Consider the following 19285-nt stretch of genomic DNA (forward strand, 5'->3'; position numbering starts at 1 on the left):
TTTTTTACATAAAAAGGAAAACGAAGTCAAAATTATTGTAAAGGCAAAATAAGTGTTATTGTTCTTTGGGGGGGAAAAGTTACTTGAAAATTCACTAACTACCTAAAAAATCAACAGTATAATCAAAACTAAATTACATCACAGCTCATGTTAAATTATTATTATTATTATTATCACTCATTCAATATCTCTTTTTCTCTATCTTACATACACACATACACATGTAAACACTCATACAAAATTTATGAACAAAGGTACAAAAACTACAGTACATACAAATACTGCTGCAAACGTGTAAAAAAATCTAGTTTATATTTGAAAGGTATTTATTGTTCCTTTATAATATGAGTTGATATTTGACTGGTGAGAAGTGTTAATAGTTATGAACACATGCACGTAAAGTATTGACTGTATTAACATCTTAAATAAGAATATATATGAAGGTAGATATAAAACACATTATTTGAACATAAAGTTTTAAATAATAGGCGAAATTTGGTGTTGTTCAGTTTGTACACTTACACATGGGCAACAGTTATCTATGGAATATATTAGTAGGACAGACTTTGCAACGGAATAACTATTTATATATATATCTTTGGGGGCAAAACTAAGCAATTCAAAAAAAAAAAAAAAAAACACTTTACTTTTATATCACACTTTGGTAGTAGCTTGAAGTTTAACATAGCGAGGATTCGAGTCTTCATCGGACCAATCTCTTTGATTGTCCAGACTATACAAAAAATATTGGCTCTGCGAGCGAGTCCTTGTTGGTCCTGGAAATATAGGAGTTTTTGGTCGAAGGATTAACCTCTTAGTGGTAAGGTATAGTCCTGTAAGTAAAACTACACTAAGGATTATAAATCCTGCAGCAAGTGCTGTTGTTAGTAACCCAGGATCTAATCCACCACTGTCCGGAACAGCTTTCACTTTAACACATTGACTGAAAGGTTGAGGTGTTGAATCTGCACCTACAGAGGCACACACTTCATAATGACCAGACGTTGTTGGAAGACCAGTTATTGAGGTCTTAATGAGTGAACAATTGAGATGGCGTTGAGCCACTGTTGTGCCATCTAGTAACACTACAACAGTAAAACCACAATCCCACTGCGGTTCTGGTATTCTTACATACACAGAGACAGTGTTTGGTGCTGTAACATTGGCATAAAATGCTGCCAGACGGTCTGGAATTCGAGTGGTAGCAAGAATAGGTTTCATGGTAGGGAATAATGGAATTACGTCACTACATCCTAACATCAAAGACACATCATCACTTACACCACTCTCAAACAACACAACACAATAGCGGTACTTATGACCTTCTTGTAAATCAACACTAGGTAACGAAACAGACAAAACTGTTGGATCTTGCTGTTTGGATGAGTCACAAGTAATCTTTGTGCTTTCGAGTAATATTTCGTGAACACCAATTTCTTCGTATACGAAAAGGGCATCACACGTGTAAGGCACCGCTTTTTCTTCAATTCTCCACACAAGAGTGATCCTAAAGCCATCGTATTGGAACTGTCGTAATTTAACTTCTGATCTGGATACTGGAACTGTACCTAATGGCTCATCCGACATTTCTTCCGTTCCATCACCACAGAGAAGGTCATCTTTTGGCACCTCGACCAGAAGACCATTTTCCAAAGATGGTGGTGTCGCGCACACAGCTGTAGCTTTGTCCGCTGGAAGCACATGACTCAGGTTATTAAGCCAGTCGGCGAATTCAACCATATTACAATCACAATTAAGTGGATTGTCTGAAAGAATAAAAAGAAGAAAAAAAGAATTACTATTAATTTTGTAAATTTTATTACATATAGTGATTTGTTAATTTAAAATAACGCAAATTACCTTCTATCTTATATTAGAAAAAATGAAATAAAATATTTCTAAGCTAGGAAACAACAACAGCATTCACGAAATATCGGGTTGATCGAGCTAAGTGCACATCTACGTCATTACTGTCATAATTGCTATATAACGAATAACAGGGGTTGTCATTTAGGGGAGGTAGGCCTACAATTGCTTCCATTTGATTATATACAAAGTGAATATAAATGATTCATCAAGACTGAAAGATTCACCAAGATTATAATTGATTCATCAAAACAACAAAAAATATATTTATGACACATAGAATAACGAATGATACATGAAAACGTATAGAAACTGTCCAAGTTACAAACATACTATTACAAATGTTCAATGTAACATTCTTTTGCCACAAGACATACATCAATGTAATAATCTAGTTCAGCTTACATGCACTCTAGTATATTCCTACTAATAGTCGTAAATGCAGATGCAATGTGATCCTGGAATTCACCTGAAGTTGTTGGTAGTGGAAGCACATACACTGTGTCTTCCAGATGTCCCCAAAGGAAAGAGTCACAAACTGTCAGATCGGAATATCTGGGAGGCCATGGGAAAAGGGCTAGGTCATCTTCAGTACATTGCTCAATTGAACGGAGTTCTTCGTTCTGGTAGCACATAGACGTGTGTCGTGTGACGAAAGTAAGCCACATCGAACATTTGTAACTGTATGTCTAGAATAATAAAGCAGATGTTTCCAAACTGTTTAGTCTAAGGGCCACATTGACTTCTCCACTAAGTACCAAAGGCCAAGACCTAGCTAGCTCATATCAGCATACTAGCGGAAGCGTTATCTTGTGGAAAGAGGTAGAATTACGCACAATGTCAATTATGCTTGATTAGTCGAAGTATACAGAGACATGTTGCAGTGAGTAGCAGAACTAGAGCATGTTTTGGAGAAGTTCTGCTGCGTGATCGCTTGTCTGAAAGATTCAAGTACTTTCGAATGTTTTGGACATGTTCTACGCACCGAGGACGCGTAGTGTAAATTCGGGAGACAATCGAGAGTTGGACATTTTCCCCAATTTTGAATTCGGTGCAAAATATGTGCTTACATTCTCCAAACATTAGATATAAATTCATGGGAAGGTTGTGGTATCAAATACTCAAAAGGAGATATTTGAGTTAGATCACTGTTGAAACTAAAAGTTGTACTTAGCTAAGGGAAGTCTGCAAAATTCTACCCAAGCTACGGTGGTTCGTTATTCCCTACCCAAATAGGGCAGTTAAAGTGAAAGATCTCTTATAGCATTTTGTACAAATAAGCAAACATAGAGCATATTTAATCATCAGTAAAACACTTACACTTGCCTCGATAGGACAATTATTATTATTATTATTATTATTATTATTATTATTATTATTATTATTATTATTATTATTATTATTTAGAAATGCGTTTCGAAAACTGAAAAAGAAGTCGACAGTGGTTGTTTCACACACTAAACGTGCAGTTGTCATACTAACCCACTATGTTAATCGCCGTAATGAGAAGAGTTACTTCAATTAGTTCGACAATAGTCAGGATGAAAGAACAGTGGTTTTAAAGGGAAAATAGAACATTCCGAACTTCTCAATCAAGATTCATACAACAGGAATAATTTTCATGTTAATTTAAAAGTGTTCAAATTCTATTACATCACAAAGTAAAGAGAGTGGAGTATTGTTTATCTCCATGACCGAGTGTGAACAACGGTACAGATAAGGGTTGTAATAAACACTGGCTAACTGTTTTTCCGTACAATAGAATACAATACAGTCATTGTATATTTTTTTCCCTTCTCTTTCATTGGAATTACACGTGTACTGAGTGAGTGATTCTCAATACGCTGTAGACCATCTTCTCTGTTGAAAAATACAAGCAGATAATTACCACTTAAAGAAGGAGACTTATTATCATGATCGTCTTATCTTATTAGCAGTTTCTTAGCAAGCAAAGATTATTAGAAGAAGAATTTACAAGAATAATGTATGTGATGGGAAAACTTGCTTTACGAAGATATATCTAGTATAGAAAAGAGAAGAAACAATTAGCAAATTCTAACGACACAATGGATTGCCTTTCACATGTTAATTATACGTACAGAAAAGCAAGTTAAACTGGTTCAGAGCCCGCAGAGACGCCAGGGGGCGCGGAGTGGTGAAGTAAAAAAAAAAAAAAAAAACTCTGATGCTTCAAAAGTAATGTAACTCCTTGAGATAAGACCTTGATGATATCTTCGACTTGGCGCTCCTGTTAAGTACCCATGGAGTTCGATACTGGTTTGATTGCATTTGAAGAGAGAGAGAGAAAAAAAAAAGTGACATTAAATGGTCTTTGAAAAAGAGCAAAAGAACGTAGTCGCCGACAGACAAGAAGAAGACGAAAGTTGATATGGCAACTAGCCATTATAAGACAATCCATTTTTTTTTTCTAAATTACTATTATACATATATCTAGTGTTTATGTTCTGTACTAGTTTGAAAAAAAAACATCCTACTACTTTCGTTTTCAGTTGAAAAAAAAAAGATATTGATGAATAGTCTATTAAACCTTTGGTAATTTGAGCTCAGATTTACTTTCAAGGTTTAGCCCGGTATGGAAATCCCTTCCATAGATGTTCTCCAGACATAGAGATTCTTCTGTGACAACATAGAATTACGCTTTTTTGTTTAATAATGTCTGTGTCTTGTCCTCCTGAAGGCTGGTTCTAGCCCTTTTATCCAAATTTTATTAAATGGGATCACTAAGTCAGTAGGGCAAAGGTAAAGTGGTCATCTTTTCTGTTTAAAAAAGGTGTAGGGAGACAGAAAATTAGCGAATCGTAATTGAAGCTACAAGAAAAACAGGAATTTCTTTCTTCGTTTGCCGCATCCACCTTAACAGTGATTTGAAGAATAAGCCAAACGTTTTTGACGAATTGTTATCTTCCTTCAGTGTAGCATCATTACAACTGGCGAAAGCTCTTTCTGTGTCACTGTTTTTTTTCCAATCCTAACACAGTAATAATGATCAAAACATTTCATGTACGCTATATGCACGGTTATTATTTTTTCGCTAATAGCACGTCCGCCAGAAGCACCTGATACGTAAATGATACGAGTAACTTTTATAATGTTTAATCTCTCAAATAAAGTCTAATTTTCTTAAATGTCTAATTATCTACATTCAATTTTCATATCTTTTATATAGAGCATATAAACCACAGTATTACTAGAACATATTATTGCAAGTTTTAAAACTTTACAGCGTAAAAATATACTATGTTGAGGTATGATAATGTTTATATCTTATGAGGTATGATAATTTATACACACATACACTTATTTATATAGGTTTTCCTGGGATTCTTGCATCTCCTTCTACATTTTCGTTTCACCGATCATTAACATTCGTCTCCTTTATCATAAAAGCCATAATCGTGGGATAAAAAATGCAAATATTTGTTCAGTAGTAGTATTGTTTTCTCACTAGACTATAGAACGAACTATAGAACTATGAAAAGACAATCAACTGAAGAGGATTCTTCTTGAACAAAAGAGATGGACGTAGAGTAAACTACGAACGGAATTCACAATGCTTATCATGAATCAATTCCTCTTTTGTAACATTTTAAAACAATTTTCCAACTCCTATATTGCCTCTTCTCTCTCGTCAACCAAGATGATTATCTACATCTGGTTATCGTTCGCCAGTTCCATTTCCGCTGCTTCCTACTCAGAAGACTTTATACCGTCTTTAATTCAGTACTTTATAGTGATCTTTCGTACATATTTATGAAGAATATTATGGTTAACTCAATGAAAAAAAAAATGTTAACGAAAACGGCAGCAAGAGTAGTAAATTTAAGACAACAGTGTCCATAATCCAATGGCAATTAACATCTGGATGTCCATCAATGAATGCTTGAAGAAGCAACAAGAGGAAATATGGAAGATGGATGACGTAAACAGAGCTCGTGCCTCGCATTAACAACTTCCGCGCGCGTGTCCTCGCAGCGTGCAAAGAATTACCTCTTCTTACCATCTCGCAATTCCTTCTCTTGCCTACATATGCATACTTACATACGCATCAAGTACACATACACATGCCTTCATGACTCATCTCACAACTGGAATCTCCAGTTTTAGTGTTGCCACCTATTTTTAAGCACAAGGTCTGATTTTTTGATAATGAAGTAGTTTTCGAACTTTGGTATTAAACATAAATAGCTTGAGTTTGGAACTTTTAACACTAAACGAACTCGGTGTAAGCTTAAATATTCTGTATTGGAGCTTTTTACATTTTTTAAGCTTACTTATTAATAGGTTCGCTCAAACTGTCACAAGTCTCAGACGAAACAGTATAATCTGGCTCATAGGGATGCGCACGAGACAAGATTTGTGGCTGCCTCGTCTCGAAAATGTGCTGCAAAAGTGATGTCTCGACTCGAAAAATGTATATTTCTCTATTGGAAGAGCCGTGTCTCGACTCGAATTTTGCCAGGAAAATCCTGTCTCGACTCGTCTCGTGCGCATCTCTGCTGGCTCACGAGTTGTCAAATGATTCTTACAGTTGCTTTTAGCGCGTGGTTATAGCTTTAGTCATGTGGACTCAATACATATCGTTCTCAGTAGCGGCACAAGAAAGGGTACAGATCTTCCAAGAGCTTTAAGTTCTTATACGATTTTAGCATTACTAAGGCTTAACAGTTACTGAATTCATCAGCCTATTCGCGCTTCCAAAGTTTCTGTACTAAAAGGGACAATACATTCCAAAAACTGTAACACTAGATATTTGAACATCAAACTATACTCGATTATGTCAAACAAAATTTTAACAAGTTTTATCCGAAGTTGAGTTTTTTCCAGAGTACATACATAACTAATTTCTTTCTCGCACTTGAAAATAATATGGAATAGACTGCGAAATAATAGTTGAGGGTGGATCGTCGCGGAAAGTTGTCGAGAAAATAATGTCTCGTCTCGGAAAGTGTATCTGTTTCTATTGAAACTGCTGTCTCGTCTCGTACATTTTATCTGGTCTCGTCTCATTCAGAATTCTAATTCACTCCATTCGTTGCAAGTATCGTTACCCTATAAGACAACAAGTTTTCTAGTCTTGTTTCGTAAATTTTGTGTGTCTCGTCTTGTCCCGATTCTCGAAAATGTTTTTTTTGTCTCGTCCCGAAATTTTTCTCGTCTCTTTTTGCAAATTTATGTACTTATTTTTTTTTGGTAATTTCATGTAGAAATTATCGAATCACGAGTGATCTACTAAGGTTGATATAACAATATTTAATTTAAATTAGTACTGTGAAACTTCGAATAACTCATTATTCGAATATTCGAAAAAGATTCGTTATTCGAATGTGTTTAAATATTTGAATACTTTTAACAGAACTAATTCGAATTATATTTATTATTGGACTATATATATTGTGTAATATATTGCGTATCTTTAAGTGTTGATTAATACTCTTCATTGTGTTTGTACAATCACTTTTATCAATTTTTATTTTATATACAATGAATCATATAACAGTGTTTGAGATAGAAGAATTGGATGAACTAGTATTGCCCACGAAACTTGTGAAATTTCCAATCTTGTCCCGGACAAGTTGACCTGAAGACGTTTATTTTTTATTCTTTTAATTTTTGGTAAAAATTCCTTGCGAGAATTTTAGTGTCTCATAGCGCAGCAAACAACAGCATTAACAGAAAAATTCTTCACATGCGCACTAGGCAGATCAAGGTTTACCACTATTGTAAGCTTGATTAAATCGGATTAATTTATCTGAGGACATTTAGGGAAAATATTTGTAATAATTTTCTTGTCACTAAGTCCAAATTCTAAATTTGATGGCATGTAACTCGGGAACTGAAGATATGCATAGGAAAATTCTTACTAAAGAGGTCAATGTCTACCATTGCTAAGTTTGATGAAATTTAAGTCTCAGGACGTTTCCAAAAAAAATATTTGGGGACCAACTTCGATGATCCATTACTTAAGAACCAGCAGTATGCACAGGAAAATATTTCATATACTTATTAAGAATGTCAAGGTCTAGGTCTCTCTCTCTCTCTCTCTCTCTCTCTCTCTCTCTATATATATATATATATATATATATATATATATATATATATATATATATATATATATATATATATATATATACTGTACACCAGGCATGCCAAATTCAGTATCTGAAGTGGACCAAACAGTAATCAAAGTGCGTAATGCGAGGAAAAAGGAAAGCCATTTTTTATACTTAATAATATATTGAAAAAAAAGTAAGTAAATACATAAAATCTTATCTAATACCGTGGGTCTTTACAAAAAATAGGAAAGAAAAACATACGAAAATCCGCTGAGGGCTTGTTCCTTTTCATAAGTGAGAAAAGCTGTTTACATTGTAAATTATGTAATATATATATATTCTCGACTTGAACTAGGGCTAGAGGAAAATGATTTAAAGGCAGTATGTGGCCAACGGGCCGCTAGTTTGACAATCCTGCTATACACTGTCCTTGCAATACTGATTAAAAAAAAAAAGCGCATGTTTACCCAGAATTCTCAATCTTAAGCTCTCGAATCATAGCTTCTTTCTGCTAAAATACCTCGTATAAAGTGGAATTACACAAAGCGACTTGTTATTCGTAACTACTTTACTAGTTAGACGTTCGAAAATAGCAATGCGCATTCTGTCTCATTCACTTCCACACTGTTATTACTGGGATTAAAGTTGACTGCAAAGCAATTCATACTAGTATACATAATAGATAAGGTCTTTGAATATACATGAACAAGTAAATACATATATATCGAAGTTTACCTCCCACTTAAAGATGAATCATGATATAACCACATCTTTAGTTAATCTCGGCTAAAATGAAGATTTAGACACGTGAACAACGAGAGATTTACGTCAACTTGTAGGTTGCAGCGTTTAAAAGTCTGCAGGAAACTTCACCACCAACCAGTCTTTTTCTATTTCGGGCCTGTTCCTTTTGTTACACACACACACATACACACATATATATACATACATATTCACATCTACATATACACACACCCAGTGATGTTAATTTACAATTGAGAAACATTTTCTTTTTGAACGTCCCACCCATCGCTGTTTCTAGACGCTATACTCTTTTCTTCTTTACTTTTTTTGTCCATAAACCAACCTGCATGACGAAGATTCCAGTCTGGAAGACAGTGTTGCAGACTCATTTAAGTCATTATCCATAGAGAATTTTGTCTTTTTAGCCCACATCCTATTCTTATCTTTACCCTTTTCCTACTCTTGGTTTTGAATATCCATGACTTTGTAGTCAAATTTGTTTAATTGGTTATATTTAAATTGACAAAAAATTTTTTTCTTCCCTCAAGAAGTAACCTTTAGTAGCTTTAACTAAAAATCCTGAAGTAAGAGAATAAATCATTGTAGGAAGTAGATCATTAGATACATTCAATACGACAACGGGGATGACAGTTGATGCACTAACCACGATATTAACCAATTTAAAGCTCTGTAGCAACTCTAGACATTTCAGAAATTGTTGCGCTAGGAGTATACTTTTAGGTTCACGCTAGAGGGCCTTATAAGATTGTAGGATTGTATATAAGATTGTAAGATTATATGTAAGATTGCAATGTTATAAGATTTTAATGTTGTCAGATTTATATAAGATTGTAAGTCATAAGATTGTAAGATTTTATAGAAGATTGTAATGTTATAAGATTATAAGATTGTAAGTCATAAGATTGTAAGATTTTATAGAAGATTGTAATGTTATAAGATTATAAGATTGTAAGATTGTGTATAAGACTGTAATGTCATAAGATTGTAAAATTGTATATAAAATTGTAAAATTACATATAAGATTGTAATGTTATAAGATTGTACGATTGTAATGTTAGTACGTCCGTTTGTACGTCCATATTACTCCTTACGATAACTATTGAACGGAAGCAATTTTTAAAATTTATTATTACTATTATTATTCTTTGTAAGAGACAGTTACAGGATTACCTCGGCACAGGCAATGGTGACTTCAACGATGCAACATGGCGCTTTTTTTATGGTTCACAATCATCTCCATTTCTTGGATTTAAAGTCAATCGACAGCGGGAGAGTGAACTTTTCTCTAGCCTCCCTCTCCTCAATATATCTATATCTATCTATCTATCTATCTATCTATCTATCTATCTATCTATATATATATATATATATATATATATTATCAAGGCTCACACAATCTCTAATGCTTGAAATTGAAGATAGTTAAAAATGAAATCACCCCTCTACGAATACACACGTACAGTTTTTTTTATTGTGACGTATTTTTTTCTGAGCAATCCTAATTGTCTTTACTGATAAAGCTGAAGTGAATCAAGGATGGGAAAGTGAATCTCCCCCCTACACACACACCTCCGTTTATGAATAAAGTATATCCGTAAGAATTTCGTAAAACACTCCGATTTCCGTAAAACAATATGTGTTTGACATTAGAGACTTACTCGTATAATTAGGAGCAGAAATAAGAGAGAGAAAGTGATGATTATTAACTTTAACAATGCACAGCATCAGTAGTTTATTGTTCCACTTTACTATAACACCCAGGTTACAAGAAGAACAAATCTAGAAGTTTTTCTTTTCTTCATTATTTTAAGAACCATATTAAAATTTTCGGTACTGGTTTTATTTTGGGGAACAGAATCATAGAATAAGTTTAAAAGTTGTACTGCTTTTATTTTGGGGTACGAAAAACAAAAGTTTAAAGTTAGTACTGTTCATTTCGGAATGAAAACGTAGATTAACTTTAAAAGTGATATTGTTCATTTAGGGAAGGATTATAAAGTAATTTTGAAGGTAGAACTGCTTTTCCTAGAGGAGATCCATAGAGTAAGTTTAAAGGTCGTCCTTTTCTTTGGAGAAGAGAAGAACTAAGCAGATGAATTATGGGGAATTGGCCTGCTGAATTCTGCTTCTAATTTCTCTCACCAATTTGGTTGAGTCTCATAGTTTTCTAGCTACGTTGTATTAAAAATCATTTCTCCGTACATTTGACCGCTTAAGATCTCAGAGAATGTGTTATCTGACCCATGTTTGTTAGAATTTTTTCCGTTTTTTGATTTAAAAAAATCATCATTGACAAATAATAATTTGTACCCTCCCGACATAGAGCCACATAAAATATAATGATTAATTGTTATTCACTTATCAACTAACTGACCTGGCTTCCATCAAATAAAATAAAATCACCGCATCTAACTAGTACAGTATACTCATCAGACCCATTCAGTTACGCACGTAGTGAATGAAAAGAAGAAATATCCACGGTCTACTGGATAACTTGAGAGAGATTTAAAAGAAAAAGTCCATCTCTCCTTTTTCCCTTTGATAAGAATTTACAAGTCATATGAGGGCGCCAAGTCATCAAGGCTGTCTCCAAGTTGTTTCCCCACCTTTTGTTAGGTTCCCTAAATAATCATAATTTAATACACAAAAGGTAATTATTTAAGCGTCAGGCTATCTCTTGTACCGTATTGCACGTGAAAGAAACATACTCATACATTTAAGTACGTATGCGCAGTCATAGACATGTCATATTTCTGTATATAAAAGAAGAGAACCTAGCTGACTGACTAATCAACGCCTAGTCCAAATTATTTAAGTTAGAAACTTGAAAATTAGACAGTACATACAAGATTTGTGACGTGAATTGTAGAATTTGTGACGTAAAGTACCACTAAAGAAAGATTTTTTTTTAATTTGTCGTAGAAAGGGAGGATATTTTTTTACTTTAACGTCAGACCATTACCTACTAAGACCAAAGGAGACGGTAATGAAATGTGATCTTTCAGTTTCACGTCCCACGGTTATGCCGTATAGGCTGAAGGACATGGGGATGATGAGAAATAAATGAAATGATGGAATGAAGAAAGTGGGAGAATAGAACCCCAAAAATCCCAGACACGGTGTTTGTTCACCACAAAGTACCTTTGACGCAAGATGTGATCGAACCAGAGCCCCCATGCACAAGATAACGTTCTACCACTGAATAAATGATAATGATGGAATTACGGAAGTGGGAGGAAACAGGAGAACCCCAAGAATACTCATCCACACGATGTTTGTGTACTACTAAGCTATCTTGGTGGAAGTATGAGGGCGGGTTGTAATTATTATTATAGAATGTTCACGTCTCTGAATCTCTTAAGATTAGATATATGAAATTTGTTATTTAGCCTTGTCATAAGAAGAAAAAGAGATGAGGGTTAAAATTATTATGAAAAGATGTTCATATTTTGGAATACCCTCATGGAATACGCTAAAAAATGATATTTAAACAACTTATTTAAAATAATTAACGAAGAGTTTCACCGTTGTATGATGTCTGACCTGGAATATAGATGAGAAAGTAGTGTGGGTGGATCCCTGAGATGCCCACACGAGATGTTCGAATTTCTTGCAAGACTTGCAGTTTATATGAATTTTATATAACAGGTACAGTAAATAAGGAGGCCCGCAAAATAATACTCGCTGTCTTGCATCTGAATATGATTTTTTAAACCCAATTTCATGAAATTAAGTGTTCTTGAAATGAGCTTTACGACTGCAGCCGGAATTATATGAGATTTCTCAAATTTACTTTTCTCATATCTGAAAACGAAAACTTATTATTTCACGAAAATTGGTTAGACCGACTAGAAATGAGTTTTCCTAAAAAAAAAAAAAAAAAAAAAAAAAAAAAAAAAGTCCCAACGTAAGTCTTCCAGAGTCGTCGGCCGTCTCTAATTTATTGTTGTTACTATTATTATTGTTCAAAATAAAGACAAATTTACCTTAATTCATGAAGTAGATAATTTAATCCATTTACTACCAACCGTTAGGGTTTCCGAAATTAGTCTTTGGATGAGTGAAACTTATAGATGGATGGGTCAAACTGAATGAGTTCTTCGATTCGACACCATTAGAACCGCAAAGGATAGTACTTTACTCCATTTCGTGAAAGTAAGAACGCTAGTTATTTTACCCGTAGATAACTGTTATATATATATATATATATATATATATATATATATATATATATATATATATATATATATATATATATATATATTCAAACCCGAGACCTAGAAAAATCTCTTTCACTCACATTTATATGAATATCGTTTGTAAATCATAATATATTCTCAAAAATCAGGCTATCTACAAACAATGCCAAATGAGTTTCCCAAATTTAGTTTATCTGGGTAAATCATTTTTCGCTTTCTACCACCCATAAATGTGTTTTCATACTACCTAATTTAATGCGAATAACTGAATCGTTTTCACGATAAAATTTACGTCATTAAATATTCAAGCGAGGATTTTACGGTGTAACAGCACAATATCGGTTTTGTGATGTTTTTCTCGTTATATCAAATGAGTATCGTTGATTTCTTTACGTCACTACTTTGTTTAAATCCTAATAAAGAAAATATTTAAAGAAGAGAAAACTGGCATTGTTCAAATGTTCTTGCTATTCGCCGTTGGCAACCATTTCTTCGAAGACCATACGGTAATCGTACGTTTCTTCTAGAAAAGTATTTTTTCTTAAGTTTTACAATACTGGTATTGGAATGTTGCATGTTCTGCTGTTAAATATTTCCTTAATTCGTTGGTGCATTTATTCCACTGTTTTATTCTATACATCTGTAGACTAAATTGTGTAAAATAGCCAAGTATGCTTTTCTGTGATAGGTAAAATATACACCCCTAAAACATGTATCAAGAGAAAGGTAAGAAAAAAAAACATAAAACATGTTTAATAAGTTTTGTACTAGGCGGTAAACGACAAAGCAGGAACATTCTAACGAACTAAACTGGTTTCGCTTTTGTCATTAAGCAAATTGTAACATCTAATACCATGGAAGTAATGTCTACTACAATATAATGTGCACCGAATCAAGGTTATTATTATTATAATTATTATTATTATTATTATTATTATTATTATTATTATTATTATTATTATTATTATTATTATTATTATTATTGGTAGTAGCAGTAGTAGTAGTATATGTTGTAAATCACTTAATAATCTACCTAAAATATAATACGCACTAAATAAAATTTGACAATGAATACAAATGATTAATTTTGCTTATTTTAATTTTAAAAGCTCTTAACCTTTTTAAAAAGCTATAATCTGGATACCATAGGTCATTTAGTCAAAAAATATGAAATGTCCATAATAATAATCACAATAATAAAGTACTGAGTATAGTATATTAGTGTCTATTTCCGTAGTCAATCAGATTTATTTTCCATAGGTAATGGAGAGTTACATCAAATATGATGATATTTTTGATACGACAGTTATCATTTTGTAACAGAAAATCTGAGCTCGAGTTCTACTAAAACATAACCTTGAATCTTTAAACTGAAAATCTGCATTTCATTTTATCAAATCCACTACCTAACACCGTACCAGAAAACTCACGAATGACATTAATTTTAGACAGTTTCTGGAATTGTTGATATAATTGCTGGAATAATATCTTTAAACACACGTACCAATACCTTATTACACTCCTTGTTGCCATGCAGACATGGAGAAAGTCCAATATTTCATTCTTTAAAATTTCTCATATACTATAATGAGGACATGGGATGTATATGAACTTTAATAGTATAATTAAATATATAAATGCTTATTCTCACCCAACTACATACATAATTCGTAAAAGATTCTGTCTGACAGTACCTAGTATTTTGATGTTAAATCCTTTCAAATATCCAAACTTAGCGAGAAAGCCCCAAAACAGTTAAAGTTAATAAACATACACACACACACAAGATGACTATCTCTCCTTGTTAAGGTACGTTGCTGTGCCAGACACACATGTTATGACTGAACTCACCAACCATTTGAACAAATTTCAAATCGTCTTTATGAGCTATGAATAAGAAAATTGTATTTTTGTAGAGAGAAGGTACTAATTTCGTAAGAGATCTTTTGTCTGAGAATAAACAACACTCAGGGTCAGAAGAACAAACAAGAAAAAAAAAAGAAGAAGCAAATCCACAAAGTCGAAACTTTCTCTCAGTCAACGTTTAAATTCGTTATCAACTTTGTTCTGTACTTGAATATTTAAAAGAAACAAAAGAATATTTTATGAGGTGATGTAATCATATTCCTTAAACTCTTACTTCGTGTAAAATATATGGAAGCAGAACGCACATTTCATTTATTACCAAAACATTTTTTTTAATCAGAAAAATTATGCAAATGTGCACTGAATTGTGTCCGAGTGAATATGTGTAAAGTGTATGTTGTAGAAACGATGTATGATTTCATATAATGTTTATAGGTGAATTTGTAGATATGGCTGGTAAAGTAATTTTACATTGAAAGATGGAAACAAATAATTGAAAGAAAGTTGATCATTAGCTTATATATATATATATATACATATATATTGTAAAACTCCATCCTAGTATAAACTTAGTAGAAACTTAATCACGATAATCGATTGAGGGGCTCAAACTTATCATTACCATCATTATGAGTCTTATCATGTCTCGCCACAAATTGAGAATTTTTCATACGCTTCAACTAACTATTCACTTAAGCGTAGGAGGCCGTGGTGGCTCAGTGGTAGAGCGTTCACCTCTGGTGCTTGGGGTGGACAAACACCGTGTGCGTGGGTTTTCTCGGGGTTCTCCCGTTTCCTCCCACTTTCTTCATTCCACCATTTCATTCATTACTCATCGTCACCGTCTCCTTTAGCCTAACCGGCATAACCGTGGGACGTAAAACTTAAAGATTTAATTTCATTTTTTCACTTAAGCGTGATGAATGATATTTATGTAAGATAGATCTACAGGGTGTTTCAAAACAACACCGACAAAGTTTGGGAGGGGATTCCTGACACCAAGATAAGACAAAAAGTATAGACCAACCTGGGTGCACAAATGCTTCCTTTTGGCGTTATAGGCTGCCGAAAACATGAAAAAAAAATGAAATTTAAAGGTCCATAGCTCCAAAACTTTGGGACCTACCGTAATCGGGTTAAGACTTCACTTAGGAACTAGTATATGTCCTATCCGAATATCCATGTTTCAGAATCCTGTGGTACTTCCGCAACAATTTTGATAGAGGTAGTTGGTGAGTACCGGTACTTCAAATTATATGTCCGTAGCGAAACTCCCTCTATAAAAATCGTTGCGTGAATACCTTAGGATTCTGAAACATGGATTTTTGGATAGGACACATATTAGTTATTAAGTAAAGTCTTGATCCGACTACGGTAGGTCCCATAGTTTTGGAGCTATGGGCCTTTAAAGTTATTTTTTTTTTTCATGTTTTCGGTAGCCTATAACTCCGAAAGGAAGCATTTGTGCACCCAGGCTGGTCTATACTTTTTCTCTTACCTTGGTGTCAGGAATCACCTCCCAAAAGTTGTCGGCGTTGTTTTGAAACACCCTGTGTAACAAATAATGCACTTGACTACTTCTATTTGACATATTCATCATCATCATAGATGTCATGCCATTATTGGCATGTCATTCGCAGCAACTGACAAGCTTCCATGTTGCACGGTCTTTCGCTTACCTCTTTGCCTTCACGTACGATTTTTATATTATTATATCGTCCATTAATTGTAGTCTCCTTCACCCCTCCCTCTCTTTCCTGCCACCATACCCTCCAGCACGTCTCTCATAATACAATTAATTCCTTCTTAGCCAATGTCCCAATCAGTTTCTCTTCCTCTTCTTAATAATATCTAAAATTGTTCTTTTCTCCCCACTATTTCTAACACTCTACCCAGCTAATTCTCTTCATTCTTTTCCAGACCTACATTTCGAAAGCTTCCAGTCCTTTTTCATCATTTTTTGCGTAAATTATATTTGACGTATTTGGGATGCATAAATATGACAAGTAATTTGGCAAATTTATATTTACCTATGTTATTGAAGTGTACAGCTCAGGACATGAAATTTTCAGGTGTGAATCCTGTAGCTATTTCAGAGAGTTTTGATTGCAATATTTTCGAGGACAGTCAAACTAAAGGCCAAATGTCTATCGCCAAACTAAAATATAATTTGGTCGCTATTTAAATATTTTGCAATCTGTCGACCGGAAATTTTGCCCTCTGGCAGGCAATTGATGTATTATTTTAACGTAAACATATTCTTCAATTAAAAAAAAAATACAAGAGATTTTTACAAGTATACATTTCCGTATTTCTATTTCATATACTGCAAAATTATTTTAAGATAGAAGAGTATTAGTCAACAAACTATAGAAAATACTAACCATTTGAGTTATTTTTGACCATATAATCTTGAACCTTTACTTATTTGGATTTTATAAATAAATCCTTACAAAATATACTGATCTTCCTTATGTAGTATATTACATTACATGCATTATTATAGTCGGAGACTGAATATAAAATAAATAAATAAAACAACTTTTTTAAAAAAAATATTACCTGCCAAGGTTAGCCTTCGGAGATCAGAGTGTGACGTCAGATCGGCCTGCACCATGGAGATGTCGTTGTCATCCACTCGCAGTTCTTGAAGGTTGACCAGTGGCGCCACAAGATCGGAGGTGACAGCGCGGAGAAAGTTGTGGGCAAGATCAAGTTGCTTGAGATGTTTCAAATGCGCCATCGAGTAACTCGACACAGTCACAATCCTGTTGTGCGAGAGGTCAAGCTGGGTCAATAAGGACAAATGCAAAAAAGCATGGTCTTCCAGAACATCTATTTGATTGTAACTAAGCACCAAAGTGGAAAGAGAAGCCATGCCTTGCAGAGCACCTTGGCGAATACTTGTTAAATTGTTGTAGGATAAATTTAGCACGCTTAGTTTTGGTAGTGGTCGAATAGTATCGGATGTTAAGGCTCCTTTAAGTATATTACCACTGAGATCAAGTTCTTGCAACACTTGCAGACCACGGCCTTTATTGACTTGAGAAACATCAAGGCGATTTCTGTGAAGACGTAACGTCCTTAGAGATTTTAACGGTGCAAACGCATCCTCCGACAGACTATTAATTAAATTATCACTAAGGTCTAAAAATGACAAATTATACAATGGGGGAAAAGTCAACCCATTGATAAATCGTAGTTTATTATGTGATAAGTCTAGTCTTTCTAATAAAGGTAACTCTTCTAGAGCAGCACTCGGCACTGTGTTCAGTTTATTATTGGGTAATCCTAGCGCCAAAAGAGAATTCCCAAGACCTGTGAACGATCTAGGAGAAATATCCCGAATCTCTCCTGAGGACACTACCAATCCATGTAAAGTAACGTCTTTGAAATTCAATTCCGGTATTGAACTTACATTTTGTAGAGAACAGTCTAAAAGTGACACTGCAGCATCAGAGGACAGACCTTGTAGACGTTGAGCGATGGCTTCCAATGCTTTGGCTCCTCCTGTGCACCGTAATGTATGGGGAAGATCACATGTACAAGTGACTGATGGCTCTTGTATTAATGGGCATTGCCAATCATTTTCAGGAACAGTTTCCGACTCGTATCCCATCACTAGTAACCACCACATCATACCGGGAAGAACACATAACCTAGAACAAAAGAAAATAATCCACATTTCAATTCAACGATCACCAAATATCTTTAATTATATCTAGGTATTTAATACACATCCAAGCTAGATGTAAACAAATAAAGAGGTTACACATTTGGATAGTAGCTGTCCTACTTCCGTCCTTGGGACCGCGGCTGCTCAGTGGTAGAGCTCACATCTGGTGGGGTTCCTGGTTCGATCCCAGCTTCCGCGAAGTGGCTCTGTGGAGAACAATCACCGTATACGTGGGTCCTCTCGGGATTCTCTCGTTTCCTCTCAATTTCATTATTCCACCATTATCATTCATTTCATTATCATCGTTTTCCTTCGCCTCGGTGCATAATCGTGGAATGTTGAACTAAAAATAAATATTTTTTTAAAACTTGCCACTAAAAAAAACTTTAATAATGAGAAGCCCCATATTCGGTTTTGCTGAATGTCTCCATATGGCCGCTAATGCTGATCGTCATTAGTTGTGTTCTTTGTGCTCAATAAATACCGTGCACAGTAGGAGCCCATCTCGAGGTACTCCCTCTTCTACCATTTAAATCACTACGTACACCAACTAATACAGTATCAATTGAGCGATGCATTCTCCAACGTTATTGTTTTCTTATATGATATCCATACAGCAAATACTTCTCAGATGATTTTTCCTCCTAAAAGAAACAGGACCAGAACGGATCAGAGACCTATGAGGAACAATTTGGTGCCACTGCAGATTATGTTCACGGCCCGTTTTTAAAAAGTGCTGCAGATGTAAATCTTTAATAAGTGAAAAATTTCTAGCTCATTATACCCATATACAGAGATTCTCTCACTTGAATGTGTATTTTTTTTTCAATGCGTGTGTT

At 34.3% G+C, this 19285-nt stretch overlaps 1 protein-coding gene across 1 annotated transcript in view; it reads right to left on the reverse strand.

Moving 5' to 3' along the window:
- Positions 1 to 308: 308 nt before the first annotated feature.
- Positions 309 to 19285, reverse strand: part of LOC145675767 (uncharacterized) — a 131624-nt gene continuing 112647 nt past the window's right edge. Inside the window, exons 2-3 of the mRNA XM_081746432.1 lie at positions 17333 to 18429; positions 309 to 1766 (exon numbers count right to left, since the gene is read on the reverse strand). Of these exons, the coding sequence (XP_081602558.1) occupies positions 655 to 1766; positions 17333 to 18429 (2209 nt within the window). The 3' untranslated portion in view covers positions 309 to 654. The remainder of the gene's footprint in view (positions 1767 to 17332; positions 18430 to 19285) is intronic.

This window comes from Thermobia domestica, chromosome 2 (genome assembly GCF_964235325.1).
Source record: "Thermobia domestica chromosome 2, izTheDome1.hap1.1, whole genome shotgun sequence".
NCBI lineage: Eukaryota > Metazoa > Arthropoda > Insecta > Zygentoma > Lepismatidae > Thermobia > Thermobia domestica.